Consider the following 25,466-nt stretch of genomic DNA (forward strand, 5'->3'; position numbering starts at 1 on the left):
TGACAGGGTGCCCTCTGACATGATGCAGAGGTAAGAAGACAACATAACCTATTTGGTGTTCTTGCCAAAAGTGCTTTAAATGAATGGAATCAGGAGAAAACAGAGATGGATCAAGATAGTGTGCTGTTGCATGGGACATCTGGCTTGGAATCTTCAAATAAAGCTATGACTATCCAAATGAGTTAAACAATTGTTACATATTTTAAAATATTTAATAACCAAATGTAATTTATGAATCATGACTGTGTCATGGAGGGAAAAAGAAAGGCCAACTGAGAAAATTTGAATATGGAAAATATGATATCACTGAACTAATGCGAATTTTCCTGGGTACAGAAGTAAGTGGGGTTAGTTGTGTGGGAACACTTCCTTACTCTTGGAAAATGCATGCTGAATTATGTAGGAGTAAAGTCTCCTAATGTCTGCAGCAGACTACTATTTGTTAGATGGTTTGGCACAAAGGCAGTGTCTTTAGAGATATGGCATGGGTCCATCAGGATGTCAAAGTTAACGAATCTCAGTAGAGAGAAACAGGTGATCACTGAACGGTTCTTTCAACTTTACTGTGCTTGAAATTGTTAAATTCTATTTACTTTTATTTTGAATATTATATTCACATAATACCTATGGGATTTCTTAGGTATTTTTCCTCAGCCTCAATTTCTCACTTATAGTAAAAATAAAGGTGTTGTACTCTATTTCTGTAAGTCAGCTCATGACTTTCTTGGCAGAAACAGTGGTCCAAATAAGCAAAAATTTAAATATTTAATCACAAAATAATTTTCCTCTACATAAAAAAGACAAATGGTTTTCAGTGAAACATAACCAAGAATAGATTCCCTCTGAAGTTTAAAATCCTCCAGTCTTCCAGCTCCATCCATTGTCCTCAGCAAACACGCACAGGAACAGAAAACTAAATACCACATGTTCTCACTTGTAAGAGGGAGCTGAACAATGAGAACACATGGACACAGCTGGTGATAGTGACAGGAGGCAGGAGGGCAGGGTCCCTGGTGAGGGCTCTATCCTCAAGTCTGGACCCGTCCGTGAACTTAAATGGAACAGGCCTACCTGTTTGTCCCAGAATGTTGCCTTTTCCAAGACCACTTTGACATGCCCTGCCCACTATCCTGTAGCCATAAGAATCCCAAACCCCAGGATCTATGAACAGAAGAGCAGCAGAGTGTCAGAGCAGAGAAGGACAGGAGCAAAGAGAAGAAGCTCCTGAATGTTGAGAGGAAAAGAGGTAGCTGGACATCGGAGACTAGGTTGGAGAGGAGTTTGGCCAGGGAGGGCTGATTACCAGGGGAAGATTATCTTCCCACTCCATTCCCTTTCCAGCTCCCCATCCTGCTGAGAGCCACCTTCATCACCCAGTAAAATCCTCTGCATATACTACTCTTTAATCTGTTTGTGTGACCTGATTCTTCCTGAACACTGGACAAGAATTCAGGATGCACTGGATGTGGGAACCCAAAAAGGCTGTCACACTGACTCTTCACTGAGCTGGTTAACACTCAAGCTGTCTGCAGATGGCAAAGCTGAAAGAGTGTTGCAACACACTTGGCTGCTGCCATGGGGCATGCACAGGGCCTGTGCCTGCCAAAGAGCAGCAGCCAGCAGCTCCAGAGTTCGCTCACTCTGGTTCCCATGCTCATTTGCTAGCAAACTCCTGTGAGAAGTGGCCAGTGGTGGGCTGAGTGAAATAAGCAACTTCAGTTCTCACCCACAAAGTGATCAAGGGAGCTCCCCTGTTTCACTGGGGCCTGTCAGTGGGGTGAAGAGAGGAAGGGCATCAGGATGAATAGTTAATGTGTGCTAGGCCTAAGACCTAGGTGATGGTTGATGGATGCAGCAAACCACCATGGCACATGTTTACCTATGTAACAAATCTGCACGTGGTGCACATGTATCCCTGAACTTAAAAAGAAATTAAGTTTTAAAACAATAATAACAAGAGTTATAATTATGTGAACAACAATGACAAAAACCCTCTGGTGTTTATCACAAGGCATTTTGCCTCCAATATCAGTAAGACAACCTGGAAGTCCCTGAGAGGACAGAAATCTTCCCAGATTCATCAGGAGAAACAGAAGTCACATGAAAGCGTTCCTACAGACACATGAAAATGCTAAGGGTAACTTTGGACACTGAGGACCTTCCCACCAACGGCTGCACTGACAGCAGCCTTTGGTGTCTAACTCTGAGGAGCCCCTAGTGGGAAGACAGGCTGTAATCTGTCAGAAGAGCACGTGAGCAGAGGCTGCCTCACCAGATACAATGCAGCTAGTCACTGCATTCTCGGGAGGGACAGTGACCTCCCACAGACAAGGTGAGGCAAGGCAGACAAGACAGTGGGCACCACAAATGAACAGGCAGGCACTGAGTGGTACCGGGAGGAAAGTCTCTGACCTGGAGCCAAGCAAGAGCTGCTAGAGAAACAAGCCATTATCAGAGGGTAATATTCCACCCTAGTGTGAGCACAAGCTGGGAAGAAAACCAACTACGGGCCTGAAAGTGGGAGGTGATGTGGACTGCAGCTGGCAGGAAGGCTGCAGAGCTCAGTGGAAGGCAGGAGATCCCTGCCCCTGGCACAGAACACCAACAGCACCACTTAATGTGGTGGGAGGAGGGGGAAGGAAAATCTGTAGGTTTACAGGATGTGAATTGCAAGCAATTGAGGGAATTCGTCCAGGGAGGAGGAAAGACAGCTTTAACATCAGTATTTATGGGCTTACAAGAAAAGAAATGCATTTCAAGAGCAACACCACCCCAAATAGAACTAACCACACAATAAACATCAAGGCTACTGTCATAGACCTGACTCTGCTTTGGCAAACAAACTACAAAGGGAAGGTTGGGCTTTAATTAAAAACTATATATATATTCACGGAAATGAGAAGAGAAATTTTAAGAAAACTTATAGAATATAAAAATCACATTAGACTCTTCTATAATTCTCATAACAATAGAAACTTAACAACAGTAATGGAGCTTGTATTTGAACACTTCATATGCACCAGAGACAGTTTAAGCATTTTGCATATATTAACTCTTATGATCCTCATTATAATCCCACTGGGTAGATACTACTACCAACCATTTGAAGCATAAGGTAACTGAAGGAAACCTAGGTTGTTTAACTCCCAGGGCTTGCTCTTGTAAGACAGCTGAGTTTGGATTCACATCCAGGCCTTCGGCTGCAAAGCTCATATTCCTCAGCCCATAGATGCTCCCTTCAGATATGAAAAATCACCTTTGCCTTCAGGAAATAAGGCTCCCCTTTTCAAGTGATCACTACAGCTGAAATAGTAGGGAAGGCAGAGGAATCTGGAGCTGAGACAAAGGAGTGGGGAAACACACTATGGGTTCAGAGGACCTATCCACAAACCTGTTGGTCTCTGTACCTCTTTACACTGTTAAAAAAATTGACTACATGCAAGAGCTTGAATTTACATGTCCTATATTTACTGATATTTAATTATGAATTAGAACTGAGAAAATTCCAAAATATTTAGTCATTTACTTAAAATAAACCTGCATGTTAAACATAATATTTTAATAATCATTTTTTTTTTGAGACAGAGTCTTGATCTGTCGCCAGGCACCAGGCTGGAGTGCAGTGGCGTGATCTCGGCTCATTGCAACCTCCACCTCCTGGGTTCAAGCAATTCTCCTGCCTCAGCCTCCCGAGTAGCTGGGACTACAGGTGCATGCCACCGTGCCCAGCTAATTTTTTTTATTTTTAGTAGAGACGGGGTTTCACCATGTTGGCCAGGATGGTCTTGATCTCTTGACCTCCTGATCCACCTGCCTCGGCCTCCCAAAGTGCTGGGATTATAGGTGTGAGCCACCGCGTCCAGCCTAATCATGTTTTCTAAAACAAAAAAAGAATTAGTGTGAAGAATGGCACTGCTATACGGTTTTGCAAATCTCTAATGAATGGCTTGACAGAAGACGACTGCATCATTATTTCTGCTTCTGTATGCAGTCTATAATGAGACGTCTTTTGGCTCAAGGATAGGAAGAAGTTGGCCTCATAGACGTGTAGTTGGAAAGGAAGTATTTCATAAATTCCCAAAGGTCTTGGGTACCTTCAGGGGCCCCAGGACGAATGTCTAGAGAAATTACTCTAGAGGTAGACCACTTGGATTTGAAATGTGGCTCTGTCGCTTAATAGCTCTTTGGTCTAGATCCATTATGCTCAGATTATCTCATTCTCTCATCTGTAAAATGCAGATACCAACAGGACCCACCTGATAGGTTTGCTCATGAGTGTTAAATATTTGTCAAATGCCTAATGCAATCTCATGGCATACATGTTATATGTTAAACACATAAATGAAATAAGTTGGCTTTGCAAGAAGCATCTCTGCCATAGTGTAACATTGCTATACCGAATTGTACGTTCTCACAGCTGAGACAATGACAGCGATCACTTGAATGAAAGTGATCAATTACACCTATGTTAAAATGGGGATAGTTATAACAGGCTCAGTCAACTGAGAAATCAATCGAGATACACACTTCCTCGGAGTTAAGAAAACGTAATCACTGGAATCTCTACTCTTCTGAGGACGGATAGCAGCATCCTAACTTTTCATGGTCAAAGTCATGTCAGACAGGGGAAATTCTTTAATGTAATTTCTGTTGTGTTTTCACTATAAAAACATGTCAAGAAGTTTTTAAGCTGACAAATTCATAGGTATTTATTAATGACAAAAGGTGGGTAAATAGTTATAAAGGCTCAAGAGTCAATGTTATCTTAGGGTTAAGTTAAATATATTTTTACTTTTGCAAATTTTTATCTGTTTCATTTTTTAAAATTGATAAAGGTCATTCAGGAGGTGATTTGAGAACTGAACACAGAACTTCTTGTAGATATCTTATTTATGTTATTTCTATATGTGATGCAATGCATGTATAATTCTTCCATCCCATCCCTAAAACTTATTCTTAGACATTTTATTCCCTCCATCAAATGTCAGTTGTCTTCTAAATAGCATCAAAATTATAGGATACTAGTAGTTACTTCCTCTGTCTCTCTCCACCCACCTCCTAGAGCCACAGGCAGGTGACCACTGATATGACTGTGGCTTTTTTGATCTTCATCAACGGTCAAAAGATGGTGTTCAATGTAATGACCCAGCTACCTGGAAATTGCCATATATGGCTTATCATATTCAAGGAATTACAATATTGTAGAAAGCATTTTATATAAGAATTATACCAAACATAATCTAGAATGTAAAACTGCACCATATCATATTGTATATAGTATGTTTTGTGACTCAGAAGACATGTTATAGTTGTGCCGCAATCCCCAAGAGATGTCTTTTCAATATTACCCCTATTCTGGGAACATGTAAAATTAGCAATCGATAGTATAAAGACCAACTTAGAAGTTCAGTAAACAAGTTAATCAGAATGTGATAACACCACTGTGCTTCTAGAACCTTACTGTTTGGTTCATCATGACACTCCTGCTGTCTTCATTTATAAACTTGGGAATAGCATTCTGTACCTTCTTCAAGGGTGGCCAGAAAGATACAGTGAATTTTTAAAGCCTGCCTATGCAGTTCCACGAACTTGTTGGTGATAGTAGACTAGGAAAAGAAAAATTAAAAAAAAAAAAAACTCATTCAAAAACACAAGAAAATATGTATAAATATTTAATCTCGGGATTGATTTCTCATAAAAGACCAGGAAACTCATAAATGACCAAATTGACATAACTATGAAAATTTTACATGTTAATAACATCTTAAACTGAAGAGGCTGGGGCCAAAACAGGAACAATATCTATAACAAATATGATAGGTAGAGGGTTAGTTCCTAAAAGATCTCTAACATATTGGGTTTTAAAAATATACCAGTAGAAAAAGCAGCAAAGCACCTTAACAGAAAATTTATTGATAAATATATAAATATGTCTAAAGATTGACTCCACTAGCAATTAGATAATAAAATGTAAACAATGAGATACGTAAAACCTATCAACTTGGCAAAGGTTAGGCCAAAACAAAAATCCTAATTCTTGTTGTTTATGAGAAGTGTACCCTCATACAATGCTAGTATACAGTAACTTCGGGAATACTCACCAATATAAACACCACATAACATTATAGCAAGTAAGTGATTTCAGTTCAAGAAAATTAGCAGAAATATGGCCAAAGATCCATATCAAAATGTTACATATATGTCAAAAAGTCAGTAGTAACTAACAAATTATAGTAAGTCCATGCGGCACTATATTATACCATCGTTAAAAATTTAATTTATACACAGGCCTGGGTCAGTGGTGCATGCCTGTAATCCCAGCACTTTGGGAGGCAGAGGCAGGCAGATAGCTTGAGGCCAGGGGTTTGAGGTCAGGAGTTAGAGACCCGCCTAGCCAACATGGTGAAACTTCATGTCTATTAAAAAAAAAAAAAAAAAAATTAGCCAGGCATGGTGGCCTGTAATCCCAGCTACTCAGGAGGCTGAGGCAGGAGAATCACTTGAACCAAGGAGGTGGAGGTTACAGTGAGTGCTGAGATGGTGCCACTGTGCTCTAACCTGGGCAACAGAGTGAGACTCTGTCTAAAAAAAACAAATTCTTTTATATACATATTAAAACTTAAGAAAAAGGTCAACAATGAAGTAGGTTAAAATCCTATTATAGAGTCTTTTTCTTTTCTAGAGAAACATGTAAGAACAAAGAAAAAAGGGGAAAGAAATGAACTGCAGTTTTGGCAGAGGTTACTTCTGGATAATAAGATGATAGATGGTTTTTATTTTGTACAGTGTGCAGATATTCTTATGATTAGAAAAAGTAAATGAAAGGTTTACAGATGTGTTACACTTGATATTAACTAGATTGTTGTTTCGTAGATATAATTTAAACAAAAACATTTATTTAGTCTAAATATTTGTTATTTTAGATCTGTAAGTTATGGCAGAATTGACTGGCTTTTATGTTTTGGTTACTCTAGAATTATTGGTACTCACAAATAGGTCTTAAAGTTATACTAGCTGGTTACTAGTAGGTTACTAGTAGATTGCATTAAAAATACCAAATAGTAGCCAGCCATGGTGGTTCACACCTGTAATCCCAGCACTCTGGGAGGCTGAGGTGGGCAGATCACAAGGTCAGGAGTTCAAAACCAGCCTGACCAATAAGGTGAAACCCTGTCTCTACCAAAAATGTAAGTATTAGGTGGGTGTGGTGGTGTGCACCTGTAGTCCCCGCTACTCAGGAGGCTGAAGCAGGAGAATCGCTTGAACACAGGAGTGGAGGTTGCAGTGAGCTGAGATCACACCACTGCACTCCACCCTGGGTGACAGAGCAAGACTTTGTCTCAAGAAAACAAACAAACAAAAACACCAAACAAACAGTTTGAATATATTTACAGTTGGCTCCTGAACAATTAAGGGGCAAATGGTTCTGCACCACTTCCCATCTGCATAGTTGAAAATTCACATAACTTAACTTCCCCAAAACTTAACTACTAGTAGACTTCTGTTGACTGGAAGCCTTACCAATAAACACTTGATTAACATATATTTTATGTATTATATATTATATTTTTAAAGTAAACTAGAGAAAATACAATATTAAGAAAGTCTTAAGGAAGAGAAAATATTATAGTATATGTATTGATACTATATGTATTTATACCATAACTTTACATCATCTTTCTACAAGATAAATCATCTAAAATTGTGGGTACATATCAAGCAATTCAACTTTTTCTTGTAATGTCATGACTTTTCTGCTTCTTGGGAGCACGTCCAGCATGACTGGTCTGGTGGCCCTTTGTATTAGTCCTGTGGTATTATTCCAGGTTTATGGTCTTTGCATTAAACACAAAGAAAAATAAATGAGAACCATGAAAGATCACTTTTTACTGTGAAACACAATTTACTGGAGTGATCATCAGCTCATTCAGAGATGATCAGTGTCACGAGGAATTTTAAGCAGATACTCCCAACACTTGAGCTCACCACAATATCAATACAAGGTGGCTACCAAGTTCCTGTGGTATAGTATGTACTATGGTTAATTTTATGCACTTATGATTTAATACTGCATCTTTGTTTATATTCCTCTCAACTGCAGGTGGTACCATGTCCAGACTGTGTTTGTGTGCCTAAGTCTTGATAAAACCTTGTTTATTTGTGTTTATTTTATGGTACTCAATAATAGAACAGACTAGTATCTACCTATATTTTAAGCATTCATAACATATCTTTATTAATGTTTTTGATATTTCTAGCTATGTAGTTTGAGTTTTTCAAATTGTCACAAACGTCCAAAAACTTTTTCTAATATTTTTGTTGAAAAAAATCCACGTAAGTGGACCCACGCATTTCAAACCTGTGCTCTCCACGATCAACTGTCATTCCTTTCCTCCATAACATTTCAGTAGTATCAGAACTGGGTTAATGCTGAATACCTACTGTGTACTGATTATACCAGGAGGCTAAGCTGTGGATGAAAGAGATTAAAAAGAGAAAGAGTAGTGTGATTTGAAACTAAATAAAAGAGAAGCATATAGTCCAGAGACGGAGTCAGTCCTGGCCCAAACCTTTCCAGCATGTACAGGCTGAGCACTCCAAAATGAAGGTCTACTACTTATTGCTGAATTGTTGGTAGTCTCATTGCCCTGAGGATTGCAGCGATGACTTCACTTTAAAAAAATCCATTAAAATTAGTTCAAAGAGAAGGACAGTAATATAGTGTTAGAGGGTCATTTTTCAATGTTGTATGTGGAGTAGAGAGACATGTACAGTAACTCCCATTATGGTTAATGAGAGTTGAGCATCTAGACTCATCTAAACCCCCTGAGGGTTTAATTTAAAACCATTATGGCAAAGCAACTCTAAGCCATGAATGAACACCAGACTTTTTCACATACCTACCTCTTCCCAGGTTCCAAAAACAGTAGAAATAATAAGGGTTTGTTTGGTTGGGTTTGATTTTTAATACCATGCCTCATAGAAGAGAGAAAAAAAAGGAAAAAGGCTCATATCAAATGCCTGTACATTTTTTGGTTTATTTTAAATCCAGGGTGTTATTTTAATGCCATTTTTAAATGAGTAGTTTAAAATTGGGTCTGGGTTTTTCCAGTTGCTATGTGATACGTGGAAATGCAGGAAGTTTTTAAAATTTCATTTAAGCTACAGTTTTATAAATTTAGGGCTACCATTATACAATGATCCTTCCCATACCCAAGCCTTTGATCAAGCCTAAGTTATGAGGATACTGGACAATGAAAAAATTATGATTATTATACCATGCTTCCAATATGCCAACTGTATTCGTTCTTCTGACTTCCATATCATTGTGTTTTAATACTCTCACAAGAGTCCAGGAGGCAGGCAAATACCTGTGTCCTTATAGCAGAAAATACCTTTATTTTCACATGAGGAAATGAAACAAAAAAGAATAAATGACTCAAGTTTCTCCACATGGGACTAAAATACAGTTCTCCAATTCCTTGTCCAAAGCTCATTTGTAGTTTTGACAAGTACAAATGTTTTTTACTCATAGAGAGTAAATGACGTAGAGCCATTGGCAGGCAGAGCTCTTTCTTCTCCCATGTACATTCAATAATGCCAGAAACAGGACTGGAAGAGCCTTATAACCATTGTTTCCATGGCTTGAGTTCTACGGTAGGGTCAGGGAAGGCCTCTGTGTAAGTGATGACAAGGGAATAGGAATTGAAAGCAGGAAAACCAGGGACCCTATGTAGGTCAGAGGGTAGCAGGTGAGGGTCAGAGGGAAGTATGTGAGATTTTATTTTAAGTGAAAGAAATAGCAACCATAAGTTTGTTTGTTTGTTTTTTTTTAATAGAGCCTCACTCTGTTGCCCAGGCTGGAATGCAATGGAGCAATCTGAGCTCACTGCAACCTTCACCCTGCTGGGTTCAAGCAGTTCTTGTGTCTCAGCCTCCTGAAAAGCTGGGATTACAAGTACCCACCACGACACCTGGGTAATTTTTGCATTTTTCATAGATATGAGATTTTACCATTTTGGCCAGGCTGGTTTCGAACTTCTGACCTCAAGTGATCACCTGCCTTACCTTCCGAAGTGTTGGGATTACAGGTGTGAGCCACCACACCAAGCCAAAAATAACTGTAAATTCTTAATGCAAAGGAATAACCTGTCCTTGTTTCTGTATTTTTAAAAATCTATGTCAGCCGCATAGTGGTAGACTGGAGGATGGAGGAGTTGGGGGAGTGATAAACAAGGAAACCTGAGAGCTCACTGCACCCAGTTCAGACAAGATTTGGCAGGAGTAGTAGAGATGTTAAATACCAGACGCACAACATATTTTTGAGAAACAGCCTCCATGTGCATTGGAAGGATGTTTTGAGGCTGTCAATTACACAGTCTGGCATCATCTCCATGAGGAAGAATTCACAAAAAAATGTAACTCATCTCTGGTGTTGTGCAGATTTCTGCATTTTTCTGAACAATCAGCCTATTTTTACCTTGAGAATGGATACTCTTTCCTTATTTAGATTGGTGCTAGAAAGTTCAGGGCCAAATTTGTGACCCATCTATTTTAGTTTGTTTTCATGCTGCTAGATAAAGACATACACAAGACTGGGTAATTTATAAAGAAAAAGAGTTTTAATGGACTCACGCATGGCTGGGGAGGCCTCAGAGTCATGGCAGAAGGCAAAAGACACATCTTACATGGCAGAAGGCAAAAGGAAAAATGAGAGCCAAGTGAAAGGGGAAAGCCCTTATAAAAAGAGCCAATCTTGTGAGACTTATTATTAAAACAAGAACACTATGGGGGAAACCACCTTCATCATTCAATTATCTCCCACAGGGTCCCTCACATAACACATGGGAATTATGGGAGCTACAATTCAAGATGAGATTTGGGTGGAGACACAGCCAAACCATACACTATCTCTAGCAGGTATATAAACATTATGTATTTATTTGATGTCCTAACCTCACTTTTGGTCCACCTTACTTTTCTTTTACTACTTCTTGAATTTTGTTGTTTGCTTTTTTAGAAAAAAAATCACTTAATCTTACTATATCATAGTCACCTTGAATCATTTTTTAAACATTCTAGGAAATAAATGAAGAAACAAATTAAAAATGTCTAATGGCAATGGCCTTGATTATTGTAGAAATCATACATTGGGAGAAGGTTTAATCAAAGGGATCACTGAAAAGAAACAGAGACCTACAAAAGGGCACGTTATGTAAGGCAACCGGTATGCATGAGAAGCCAAGATGATAAGCCTGTAAAAACGTGACTACACTAAAGAAATTTCTTACAGAGCTGCTCTAGACTTCCTGAGGAAGGCAAGACAGTGGCAAATACAATCCTGGGAAATCAAAGCTCACCAGCTGATGAGGTATCAAACCCTTCTGTTAATTTCTCTCAGCCAAGGAAAGAGCCGATTTCATCAGCCTGGCTGGAATCCACACGGAAATCTATGAAAACTGTGCTGGGGATGGGAGGGGTTGAGTATTTTTCATGCTCAAACTACCTGTTACTTCTCTCTTTCAGAGTAGGCCACTTTGGAATGAGGAATATTAGTTATGTCGCCAAGCATGTGTGCATGTGTGCATGTGTGTTAGGTACATAGAAATCCAGGTTGACACTGTCTTAACCACTGCAGTGTACTGCATGGTGTGAGAACTTACCACATTATTTTACTTTACAACTAAAAAACCAACATGGTCAACCAGGGTCACTCATTGAGCAAATATTCATTTAACAAATATTTACTGACCACCTCCTGTGAGCCTGGCATTGTCCAGGCAGAGGGGATGCATTCATGAATAAACCAGAGAATAATCCCTGCCCTCACAGAGCTCACATTCTAGTCAGCCTGAGACACGCACACACAAATAAATTGTACAGTAATTTAGTGTATAAATGCAACAATGTCAATTGGTGAGGGGTGAAGTTTGCAGTAAGATAATGGGAAAGCCTATTCTCTGACGTTTCAGCACAAATTGAATAGAGGTCTGAAGGAGCTGAGTGAACAGGGCATACGTAGCATTCCACAAAGAACGAACGGCTGCTGGTTCAAGGGCTATGGAGGCAGCAGTGTGCTTAGAATGCTCAATGAACAACAAGGACTAGTGTGGTTGGAGCAGAGTAAATGTGGGGAGTTTTGGAGTTCCATGTAGCTGCTGTAACAAAATTGCCATAAATTGATGGCTTAAAACAACAGCAACTGATGCTCTCATGGTTTTGGAGGCCAGCGGCGTGACATTCAGGTGTCAGCAGGGCCACACTCCCTCTCTGCTGCTCAAGCTTCTGATGGCTGTCAGCATTCCTTGACTTGTGACTTGTGACCACAACACTCTGATGTCTGCCTTCATGATCATGTTGCGTCCTCCTTTTCTCCATGTAAGCTCCCTGTCTCACTCTTTCACAGAAACTGCCATTGGATATAGGATTTGCCTGTCTAATCCAGGATGATCTCCCCACCTCAGGTGAGATACTTAACTCACACATCCACAAAGACCCCTTTCCCAATAAGGTAGCATTCACAAGTTCCAAAACTTGAGATATGGACATTTCTTTTGAGAGATGCCCATTCAAGCCACTACAGGAAACATAGTAAGAGATGAAATCAAAAAGGCCATCGTTGATGGCAGGGGGTGGATGGAGGAGTGCGAGCAGGAACCTTGTAAATCACTGTGATAACTTCGGCTTTAGTTAGAGCGAGGTAGGAAGCCATTGTGGGGATGATCGGAGAAGTGACATAGATTCAACATGTTTAACAGGCTGCAGCCATGCAAAAAACTTCAGCATTGAAACCATGCAAAAAAACATTCAACATGTCATTCTGGCTGCTGCTGCGCAGAAAACTTCCAATAGCATTAAATCCTTACAGTGATACCTTGTCAGCTTAAGAGCATGCCAAATTTAGATCAGAAATGAAAAACAACATGAGAAGAACCTGTCATACAGACCTTCCGAAAATATTTGTTTACTAATTAAATGAATATTCCTTTACCTAACTATCCTGTTTTGAACCAAAATTAAATTTCTTATAAATATTTATCAACCATCTAATATATGCAAGATTCTGACTCTAAGAATTAAAGCAATCACAATTTACCTAATGTGATGTTGACTGACAACCCTTTTTTAAATTTAAGATTTATATCATCGCTTTCTGTAAACAATAATTGAAGAATCCCAACTTAGTGGGACAAAGATATATTACCATTATATTCTTTGCCATCACTTTTCCAGCCACCCCATGTTGAATCCCCTTCTGGCCCTTTAACAGTATCTTGGGCAGAATGTATAACTTTGTAGTCACTTTCCATAATTATAAATCTCTCCATTTTAAAACTCTAGTCTTGGTTCTATTAAAATTTTATATCCTACCAAGCATAGACTTGAGATGCAACTTTTATTACTTACAGCTCTCTACAAATGTTCCCGCCATAGTGAGGGTAAGCTATGCTAGCATTAATGTTACCTAAGACTAGTGGTCTTAGGTAACAAGTTGCCTGTCAACAGGTGACAGGTGACAGGTGACTAGTGCTGTGGCGCATGCCTGTAATTCCAGCACTTGGGAAGGCCGAGGTTGATTGTTTGAGCTCAAGAGTGTGAGATTAGCCTGGGCAACATGGCAAAACCTCATCTCTACAAAAAATACAAAAATTGGCTGGATGTGGTGGCCCAAACCTGTAGCCCCAGCTGCTCAGGAGGCTGAGGTGAGAAGATCACTTGAGTTCTGGAGCTCAAGGCTGCGGTGAGCTAAGGTTGTGCCACTTTATAACAGCCTGGGTGACAGAGTGAGACCCTGTCTCAAAAACACAAACACAAAACATACACACAAAGACAAAAAAAAAAAAAAAAGTGACAGGTAAGTGTCCCTGGTCTAGTTCCAAGTTCCATCTGCTGGGAGCCTCTGCAAATACGGTAATCTCTGCATTGTTGAATTAAGAGACATGCTTTCTCCAGCAAGGTAGTAAAGTTTTATCCCCATTTGTTTCTGTGAATCCGTTTACAAAAGGACAGTCATGTCTCCTTTTTAGGTCTCCTGGTGTTCCATGACCCAATCCCCTCTCTTGGTAGGCCAGGACCTCAGTTGGCCCAGCACCTACCTGAGCAACTTAGTGGTACCTGCCAGCTACTCTGATATTCACAGTCATATGCAGGAACCAGGGGACCTGCTGAGGTCAGTACATCTGTGCTTCTTCAAAGGGCTACCCAAAAGGTGGGATAGTGGAGAAAAGTTGTTTTCATCTTTTTCCCAGGAACACTACTCCTCTTCAGTGACTTCTTGCTCTGCTACTACAGGCCTCTCCAACAAGCCTCCCTGCTCCACCCTACATTCAGAAATATGCAAACAAGAAGCAAGCACACTTGTACACTCATGTGCAATCCCAAACTCCACGGAGCACATGGGAAGCACTCCAAAAGCAATTGTACCTCCCTGCACTCCCATCTCACGACAGTGCCTGTGTCAGCCTGCTATTCTACAGCTTTGTAGCAACAAGACGGGGAACAAGATGCCAGTGACATTTTGTGGAAAACACCCCTCTGAGGGGCATGACTTTCAAGGCAGTAGGAGTAATTACTCCAGAAGAGAGAAGAAGAAGCAAGCATCTCAGCACTCCTCATTTCAACTGTCGATCTTGGCCCTCACGAATCCTCTCCCTTTGCAGTTTGGGGGTGTGGAGGTACAGTTCAGTGAGGTAGAAATGGTTCTGCTGCTGCCTCTCAGTAATGTGGATGTGGGGAATGTCTGTCCCCAAATGTCAGCCTTCCTGTTTAGGCTTTCACTGTTTATTCCAGGGCAATAAGGAAAGTTTCTTTCAACATCTGCTGCACTCCTGAACTTCAATTACATTACTGCAGATATGGCTCCATGAGAGATGGCTTCTAGGATTATTTGGTCCCTAAACAGAATAGAAAATACTAAGTAGTATTCTGGGCTTCTGCACGTGAAACACTAGATTGTAATGTAATTCCTGTGGAATTATTTTTATCCTGACACATCTTATTGAGCAACTACTAAAGCAATCATCTTTGGTGAATGGAAGGGTATCATGGCTTACTTTAAAAATGTTAGCACACAAATCTCTTGAACTGGAAATTGATCTTAAAGATAAAAAGAACTCTTGATAACGTTAGGCATTTTGAAACCTATCAGAAAAGAGAAAAATTGGAGAGCCACATAAATGTAGCTCCTCCTGGACTCATTTTATCTCAGAGCAAATTATGCTGCTAGCCAAGCTAAACTGCCTGGCCCCATGTAGACGGCACTGGAGAGCAAAGCTTAAACCTTCTAGATTTTCAGAAGTCACTTAAGTTGGTCATATTCTTAAATGATAATGAAGCTTACCGTAAAATAATAAAGCTACAAGCAGCAAAATGCCCATAAAATATAAAAGGCAGAGTGAATATTTAGGAAGATATACCACTAGAAAGTGGGGCTAATGGGAAAGGTTTCAGTTCAAGGAAGAGTAACTTCTGAGGATGCCCACCCTACACTACGTAGATATGTGTAGCACATGTGAAGGCAACTGGTGAGGGTAAAATGAACAATGGAACGTGAATCAAGAGTCCTGGGTAAAGTCCAGACTCCCATGAACTAGAGCCACTACTGGTCTGTGCCTCAGCTTTCCCATCCAAACTGCTCATAGGCCAATGAGGATAAAATAATTGTTGTTTCCGAAAGTTTCTTGCTCTGTTGCCCAGGCTAGTACAACCACAGCTTAAAATAACCTTGAACTCCTGGGCTAAAGCAATCCTTCTATCTCAGATTCCCAAATAATTAGGACTACAGATGCATGCTATCACACCTAGCAAATACATTTTTCTTCTTGTAGAAAAGGGTCTAGCTGTGCTGCTCAGGCTGGTCTCAGACTCCTGACCTCAAGTGATCCTCCCACCTCAGCCTCCCAAAACTCTGGGATTATAGGGACACACCACTGTGCCTGGCTAAAACAATGTATTGATCCCAACAACGCATTGCTAGTCATAAAATATTATTTAAGTTAAGTTAAAATATTGTTTTAATGTAAGATGTCAGTTATATTTGTAAAAATATACTCTCCACTGCCATAGCTACCCCAACATACAATACAAAAGGGAAAGAAAGGAAGAACATTGCCTCAGTATCCTCCATGCTACAGCTGAGCTTTCCCCTCAATCAGTGTTAGGAGGTTCTAAATTCAGTGTGAGAAAGATGACCATCCGATATCAAGAAAGACTTCTGCTGGTTTTAAATCATCAGCAAATCTACAACTATGCTTGACTTAATGGCCTTGAAGAACAAAGAACATGCTTAATCTTAAGGATATAAGGTTGCTTATTCCACCTGTTTTTCTCTCTTTAAAATCTGGGCTGTTACTGAGACTATGTGCACTGGCATGTCCATTCCTGTTATTAACATACTGAAATATGGAAGTATTACTTATTACCCTTGCATGCTGCTCACCACCTCTTTGCTTCCTCCCCTGGGACTCTCCAGACCTCCCCACAATGCAGAAATTAATAGGCTGATGTCTGGCACAGCAGAGAGCTTTCAGAGGCCACCTTTGACATTGGTCGGTACCATGTGTCATGCTAATTGTTACACATAAACATAACTCCACTGTCTAAGACGTATCCACCCATATCCTGACCCCAACTGTGGATAGATAGATGCTAAACCAAGGCTCCTGAAATATATTTAAATCCTGTGAGTAGAAATCTCACAGATAGTTTAGATTGCAAACTAGTACTGTAGAGGTTTTTAAGGATAAGTCCAATTTAGGATTTGTGCCCAGAAGCTGTTTGCAAATTTATGGTTATTTTTTCAGTTAATTAGTTTGAGAAAGGAAATGGCAGCTAAGTAAATAAATTAGATCATTAATTTGCAATAAATATAAATTAATTCTGCTAATTCTAAGAGTTGATGAACACATATACAAATTATATATCTATAATAAAAATAAGGAATATACATAAGACTATTAGGAGAAGAAAGCTATCTCGACTCACTGTGTTATAAAAAAATCCATGTATATGTACTCAGTAGATGTTAACAATTTGGATATGTGCATGAAAATATAGAAGAATCAGTAACTACTGATGTTCAAACAAATCTATTTTCATTCCAAATGGAAATTAGGATATATTTTGCACTATTTGAGTTAATTACATGACACTTCTTCTAAATAATGATGTATTATTATTCTGTTCATTACTTCTAATTATATTCCTTAACAAGTGCAAAGCCAGCAACACCATGACCAGTCTTTTCCTGTTGCTTAAAATCTGATGACTTGCATGGAAAGCAGGTCAAAAATATGCCCAGAATATAATGAACAGAGTTCAGTAATTGTTAACCATGGCAGTTAAAAACTACCTGAAAAAGTTACTGTAAAAATAAACAGAAATGGTGAACAGCTTTCCACATTACAGGATATCTATGACAGCAATTAATATGAGAAATATTCAAAGTGTTATCTTGATACATATAATTCTAATTCTACAATTTGCTAGAATTGGAGAAAGTACATCCCTAATATCCCTCTCCCTGGATGTAAACACACATTAACAGAATTATATTCTGTATATATCGGCAGACTGTAAAGATATATTTTTCTAGTGTAGAAGTGATTCTATAGCCTTTGTGCAATTCTGAGAAATTGCTAAAGGTCCTGATCGAAATGCTGGTTGAATTTTTCTCCTTGAATGTGCATAATCAGGTTAGGCCAGCCCATCCCATCCCATTCACAGCAGGGTCTGGGGCTAAAAGATAAACTCTAGTATGGAAGACAGGCCAAGATCAAGGAAAGACAGTTAAAACCACGTATTTAAGCAACAGGGACCTGGTGGACCACAGGCTACTCCATATGTGCATATCCTCACCAGAGAGCAGGCAGCAAGGAGCCAGGACAGTCGAGAGGAAGAGAAGGCAAATAGAAGGAAGTAGCCTATATGAGGTCTAGAGACCAACATATACATGCCTCAGGCACAATGTTTCATGGGTATGTCACCTTCATTTTGAAGGTGCCAGGGCAAAGTGCACAAAGTCCACACATTTTTCTCCATCCAATTTCAAACCTTCCTTGCACACATACAAAGTACCTGCTTAATTCCTTCAGTGTTGGGTACCAACAATCCATCATTCTGTCTATGATAAAAAATAAAGATGTCAGTCAGGAACAAAAAATAAACTTGGGAGAGGAGGTAACTAGTAAGGAGGGCTTCCCCTTCCCCTCTGGTGCCCATGACAGTTACTGCCTGCTGACCCTTTGTGCAGCTTGAGTCCTTCTCAACCTTGGCAGCTCACCACCAATGGATCGGCTGGAATATGAGACAAAATGTATTTGTTTCTACATTGCAATTCTTTAAATGGCGAGTCAAGATGGATGATGGTCACATAATGTAATACCAAGTTTGTCTTACAATGGGAGTCGGCAAGATTCTCTGTGGCAGATTTTAGACACTGAAAAAAGGTGTTGGTCAACTTAGAATGATGAAAGCATCCAATAATTTCCTTTGTTCCCATTGTCCAATGCCATCAGAAGCCGCTTCACGTTGATGGCCATGTACTTTTATAACACAAGGGTAGACATACATTCATATGGAAAGTTTTTCCATAGAAGTAGAAAAAAGAAAGCTCCAACTGAACAATGTCTTTGAACACAATAATCTGCCAAATGAAGTCAAGAAAAAAAGGGCCAGGCGCGGTGGCTCAAGCCTGTAATCCCAGCACTTTGGGAGGCCGAGGTGGGTGGATCCCGAGGTCAACAGATCGAGACCATCCTGGTCAACATAGTGAAACCCCATCTCTACTAAAAATACAAAAAAATTAGCTGGGCATGGTGGCACATGCCTGTAATCCCAGCTACTCAGGAGGCTGAGGCAGGAGAATTGCCTGAACCCAGGAGGCAGAGGTTGCGGTGAGCCGAGATCGCGCCATTGCACTCCTGCCTGGGTAACAAGAGCGAAACTCCGTCTCAAAAAAACAAAAACAAAAAAAAAGCACGTGACCACAAGAAAACCAACTTGCCCCATTACAACTGACAGCAACATTATCTTTGAATATTTCTCCAAAAGCTTCTAAGCTGGCTAATATATAACAAGCACGCACAGAGCAAAGACAAGACATGTGCTTAGGGCAATTTTAAGAGCAAAAACCTATCTTTAGCAATAAAGATATTAAAATAGTGCTTGTGCTCATTTTACTCATACAGGAAGGTTTAAAAAGAAACTCTTCAGAGAAATGAAAGATCACTAATAACTGCAGTTTCCTGAACAATTAAATGAATTCACAAGATTACAACCTACTGAGGAAATGACAAATATTTCTGATTTTTATGGGAGGACTAAAAGGGCGCTTTTATCTATAGCATTTATTCTGTAAGAATCACTGTTAAGTAATGAAGCTATTTTTATTATTTGTCTACTTATTTCAGGAGCGATCAATATGGTAACTGTCTGAAAACTGGGGAAACTTAACATTGCTCTTTGGAAAGTTAATATTCCGTATTAAAATACATTTGTCAGAGTTTTCTTTTTTACCTTTCAAAGTTGGATCTTAGAGCACGGTGTGCATTGTAGCAAACTTTTTATTTCTAATGTGTCAGCAGAACATGTCCTTTAAGTTACCTAGTCTAATTCTCTGACAAATACACTTTGTAAGGCTGTCCCTCCATGCATCATCCTAATGTTGTTTGGGCGTGATAACATTCTGTGTGTGATGGTCTTGTTTGGAAAAATCTGCTCTTTTTAATAACTGATTCAATAAACTGTTGATGAATGATTTGTAGAATGTAGTATGACCAGTGGGCAAGGTTTCTGTCATTACACACCCTGTTCAATCCATCCACAAATGTTGCTGTGTCTCCCTCATGTTGCAGCTCCTTATGCCATTCAGAATAGCAATGCAGAGATCAATACACTCTCTGCTGAAAACAACAGAACATAACAAATGAGTAATTTTATTTACAATAAAAGCCCCAGTCCTCAAATGGATACCACTAATGTTTAAATTCGTTTTCATGCTCAATTCAAGAAGATAGACACAGAACAAAGCAAAGGGAGGGGGTAAGGAGAAGTATTAACCGTAATGGTTCAAATTTATTTAAGCCGTGAACAATAGCTGGGCTGCACTGAGACACATCAATAATATGTTTGCCGCAGAATTCTGAATGCGTACTCTCCAAAATGATTCTATCACCAAGAAATTCTGAAAAGCAGTTTCCAGTAACAAGAAATTAATGGATTAAAGACATTCTGACATATTCTTCTAAGCATTACACCACAGAAGTCAAAGCATATTCAACAGTATTTAAACAGTGTTGGCACGGACCAGAAGTGTTTGCTTCAGGTGGGGACAAGGAGAGACTGAAGTAGCTATATCGAGAATGAAGCAAATCATCCTGCTTCAAAAGAGTATCTTTGGCCCCTGATTTGACAGTTCTTTTTCTTCCTCTGAAAGCTATGAAAAAGTCAGTGAGCAGAGCCATAAGAAATAAGTGTTGGGGTGGGGGCAGCAAAATGTTAGAAGAGACACAAGTTCAAAGATGACATTTACGAGCCTCTCATGAATGGCACACACCCCAAAGGGCACCTGAATACCATTTTTAAGAAGAATTCATCAAACATACAAAGAAAATGTTCCATTTTACATGAAAATGCCAATACACTGCCCTTAAAACACAGATTGGTCCATTCACAAATTAACATGTTAAGAAATGGCAAAGAATCTTTTCCCATCTGCCATCAACTCATTCACTGCTTTTAGACTTAACTCCCTACACTCACGCACTTGTAAACAGAATTGTAACGGACAAAGGAGAGCTGGGAAAATATAGCTTGGACATGATACTAAAACATCTGGAAAAAAGTGGTGACGAGACTTGGCTTTGTGCATAGAAATAGGGAAGAGGTGGGATTTCAGCACACCCTTGCTTCCCCATTTTGTTACCTGGAGAAACGCATATGCTCCTGATGTTTCCAGTTTCACTTTAAATTCAGTCAACATAGTACATTTGGGTGCTAAGAAAAATAGAGATGTGCAAGAGCAGGTCCTGCCCATAGGAAGGAAAGACAGTGCATAGAGAAACAGGGATGCACATACTTTGGATATGAGGCAGACTGGGCTGTATGGTACCTGGAACAGAGTATGAACTCAATAATAAAGTACTGAATGAATCAACATGGAAGTTGATGAATAAGGAAGTGAGTGTCACCAACAAAGAGGACAGATATTTTCTTTTCTGTTGTTGTTGTTTTCTCTAAGAGGGTGGGACAGTTATCAAAGAACTTCAGTTGAAATGAAAAGGATGGGGAGCACCTCCAGTTGAGGTGAGAGGCAGGATATAAAGTATGGTAAAGGAATAGTATGACACATATTCAGGAAATAGCTGGAAAGAGGGGAGAATGACCCAGTACAATGAAGATTCTTAAAAACTATTCTAAGGAGTTTGGATTTTAGCCTCGAAAATTAGATCTTCTTTATTGGTTTATTAACAAGGGAAGAGAGGTCAGGGCTGTGGTTTAGAGTGAGTTATAGGCTGGGTTGGAAAAGTCCAGAGGCGGAGAGATGAACCACACCTAAGGGCTACACTAGGGCAGGCAGGATAGAACACTGGAGGACAACAAAAGCTCACTCCAGACATCTCACCGTTTAGGAAATGTCAGTGGGCAGAGCTAACCATATCTTCTATCCTCAAATCTCAGGACAAAAGACTATAGTTTCTGCAAGCAAATGAGTACCTCATTAAGATGCATCTCCCAGTTGTAACATGGCAGAGTTTATAAAGGTAAAGTAAAATAAAAAGTTACAAAATCATCACATAGAATACATTATCTACTGGCCCAGACACTGTTTTAAACACTGCAGATGTGAATTAGCCTTACAGAATATACCGATTTTTAAAATGTTCTAGTTCTCACTGTTCTTGTAATCAGAAAGGGTTGGATCCTTCTTACTACCTTCCAAACAAACTGAAGTTTGTTAATTTTAATAAAATATTCTCCAAGCCCTTGGTCTTTACTTAGATATATAGTAACTGATCAGGGTTCATTTCCCAAATGGCAACACCAGTGCCACATCCATAAAGAAACGAGTTGTCAATCACTGCTTACTCACTATTCACTACGGATATTTTCCTAGACACAGATATTTCCACATAATTATTGAGTCCAAACTTATATATGCCCCGGTTTTACATCACATTTTCTGAGTCTGTTAAAAGTCTGAAATATCAAGTTACTCTCAAGATATGAGTTAAAAAATTACAAAGCAAAGTTCATACCATTATTAACCACCTTCAAAAGGGGCCAACGTGGCAAAACCCTGTCTCTACTAAATATATGAAAATTAGCCCAGTGTGGTAGTGCCTGCCTGTAGGCCCAGCTACTTGGACAGCTGTGGCATGAGAATCACTCGAACTTGGGAGGCAGAGGTTTTACTGAGCCAAGATCGTGCCACTGCAATCTAGCCTGGGCTACAGAGCGAGACTCTGCCTCAAAAGAAAAAGAAAAAAAAGTGGTGCATCTCTATGACCTCTCATTTTCATAGTCCAAGGAATTAAGATCTGTTTGTCTAAATTCACATTGTCATCCCAGGTCCCTTTATTTCTTTTCTCAAAGTCAATTAAGGCTGGCACCTAGAAAGAGATGGCATTTAAACCATATTCTTTTGACAACTGAGTTTACAGACATTTTGCTTTAAAAAAAAAAATCCCAAAGGAAAAAGCCCACCACAAACTTACAACAAAATAAAATGTTTGTTATTCCAAGAAATTCCAGTCTTTTAAAAGAATTCAATAGAAAATTAGCATTAAACTTAAATTGTTCTGTCTTCTAGGGACATTCTAAATCATTCTAGTACTTTTTTCAATTAACAGAAGAAAATAGTTTCCTTTTAGACTCATTTCATACATTTAAAAGAAGATTTTTAAATATTAAGAAAAATTTACAATTTATTTGGCTAGAATTTTCATTCCAGAAATTTGGGAGTCTATAACACAATCACAATTATCTTTTGGTGCATGTTTTTCTTATTCATATTTTTTTTCAGCATACAATATTTATATGGCTAAGAAGGAAGATTATCCATAAAGTTCTCAAGCACTCTCAATATTTTCACTGCAAAAAAAAAAATGTAACTTACTCTGAAAAACCTCTTGGCATATTTGTACATTCAGAACTACTAAGCAATTCATTTTAAAGAAAAATCATGTCTCGGTGTGGAAAATACTTATTATCTGAAAATATCAAATTTTATTCTGTTGCCTTCTGCATAGTAAACTAACTTAAGGGGGAAAGGAAAAAAAACATCCTGAAGAGTCAGTACAAAATTCATATGCACACAATCAGGGGTGATACTTTCACCAACGTAAAAATAACTCCCCAAGCATTTCACCAATACTTGTTATTCCAACTGCAAAAGAATAAAGCTCCTACTGAAGTCTATAGGAGGAAAGACTACAACTCAATAGTTCCAGGGAAATAAAACAACTCTACCACCAATGACACCGGCCAATGATCTACAAGCTGATATTTTTCCCAAGAGAAAATGCTATTTCAGGTCCCAATATTTTATTTAAAAAGTAAGTATATTTACATGTATAAATTTAATTAAAATGCACAACTTGAATGATCTCCAAGAGGTAAAGCAACAAAGTCAGTCTCAAATCCTCACATATCTTACTTCCACATCACTAACGCACCACCCAATCTATTAAAATTCACAACAGACAAGCTGAAAACCAAGTGCCCGTGATATTCATTGGGCCCATTTTAGAAGTACCTATTTATTTACTCAGCTATGGTAGTGAAAAGGTCAAGCAAAAATTCACCTCCAAAGCCACGGTTGCTAAGCAACTCCCTTCAGAAGTTCTGCAACATTGATCAAGCATATTACTGGTGCCACCAACTGGATTCAGAATAAATGTGAGTAACATCTTACCTGGTGTCTCCAAAGTGGGAGGGAGATAGATTCTTTACTTACCTTTTGGGACAGACTGGAGACCAATCTTGTATTTATATTCATTTGGCTGGTTAGGCTCAGAGGATTTTTATTTTTTCTCTCCAAAAAACAAAAAAGGATACGTCCTGGTACCACAGGTTTCCTATTCACAAGAGCGAAAGACAGTTCCGTTTTGAGAAACACCACAGAAGGCTTGATGAGATGTTGGCCGAATCTGAACGACATTTCGTCAACTGTTGAAGTCCAAAAGAAAAAACAATGGACAGTTATAAAATTTAAATGAGAAACTCAGTTCATATACCACCTTAGAGAAGCAAATTTCATTACTACAGATTCGTAGTTGCAGAGAGGATGCCACTGAAATTGTTCCTCATTGAATGCTCACCAAGGTGCATTCTGGGCAAGTCTTCCTAGAATACTCCTATTCTACCTACCAGCAGAGGTATTCTCTCTAATCTAATCCCTGATTAGAGTTAGTCATTTTCAAGCAGAAGTTTGCACATGGACCACAAAACAGCCTTTCCCCTTTACTCCCTCGGCACTTCACAGTGCCACCTTAACTCAAATCCACAAGGTCCTATTTGTCAGATACTTATTTTTACCCTTCTATTTTATCATCTCTGCTAAGCTGAAAATTTTCATTAAGTATTAACTATAAATCTTATAATTCTTAAATGCTTCTCTCAAATGGTTTTATTTTTATTCATATAATAGCAATTTAGAACAAATACAAACACTGTCTGTCCTCACCTACAATTACAAAACATGAGTACTGCCAGAGAACTATCTAGTAAAAACTCCAAAATTAAGGAGAAAAAAAAATTCTTAAAAAAGAAGGAAGAACCAAAATGGAGTTCAAAACTAGAATAATTCCTGGCTGTGATAGAACCACAAAGCAGCAAGGTACCTGAAATATTCTGAGTCCTCCTTTTGAGGGAAAGCCATGGGGTGGGGGGAGGGTGGGGACGCAGGGGACGGAGGCTGAAAGGAATTTGGCACATGGCGCAGCTAAGATAAGCCAAATCCATCTAGCACCAAGGAATGACTTTTCAATCAGATAAATGCCAACATATGACAAAGTTACTTTGTGAATGAGTAGGAAGCACCAGCCCTAGAAAACTACTTCATTTTTCTAATTTGGCAACAGCCTAGTACTAAACTGATGAACATGGATCAGTCTATAGAAAAACAGAGAAAGGATTTTAAAAAGGATGAAATTAGAAAAGAGTGGGCTATGTGTGAAACTATAAAATATATATTTGTTTTTTAACCCCATTTCCAGGCATGCAACTCCTAAAATCTGTAGAAACTCCAAAGTGATGACTTTTTGTATGCTAATGATTGACTGGTGGCGCAGCCTCTAAGAGTCTAGGTTGCTTCAGAATGGGGCTGGTCTCAAGGAGGACCAAGGCAGGATAACAAGGCTGGAACTTTCAGCCCCACTCCTCAGTCTCCCAGGAGAACAGAGGGGATGAAGGTCAAATTGATCACCAGTGATCAATGGTTTAATCAGTCATGCTTACATAATGAA

At 39.2% G+C, this 25,466-nt stretch overlaps 1 protein-coding gene across 42 annotated transcripts in view; it reads right to left on the reverse strand.

The window, feature by feature from the left end:
• Positions 1-25,466, reverse strand: part of FHIT (fragile histidine triad diadenosine triphosphatase) — a 1,534,178-nt gene that overhangs the window by 834,988 nt on the left and 673,724 nt on the right. For 32 of the 42 annotated variants that reach the window (XM_078351368.1, XM_078351371.1, XM_054246241.2 and 29 more), the window contains one exon: positions 24,058-24,168. In XM_078351368.1, coding sequence (XP_078207494.1) covers positions 24,058-24,168 — 111 coding nt within the window. Of the gene's footprint in view, positions 24,171-25,466 lie in introns of those variants that run through there. The other 10 variants (XM_054246236.2, XM_054246237.2, XM_054246238.2 and 7 more) reach the window with 3 other exon arrangements.

This window comes from Callithrix jacchus, chromosome 15, assembly GCF_049354715.1.
Source record: "Callithrix jacchus isolate 240 chromosome 15, calJac240_pri, whole genome shotgun sequence".
Classification (NCBI taxonomy): domain Eukaryota; kingdom Metazoa; phylum Chordata; class Mammalia; order Primates; family Cebidae; genus Callithrix; species Callithrix jacchus.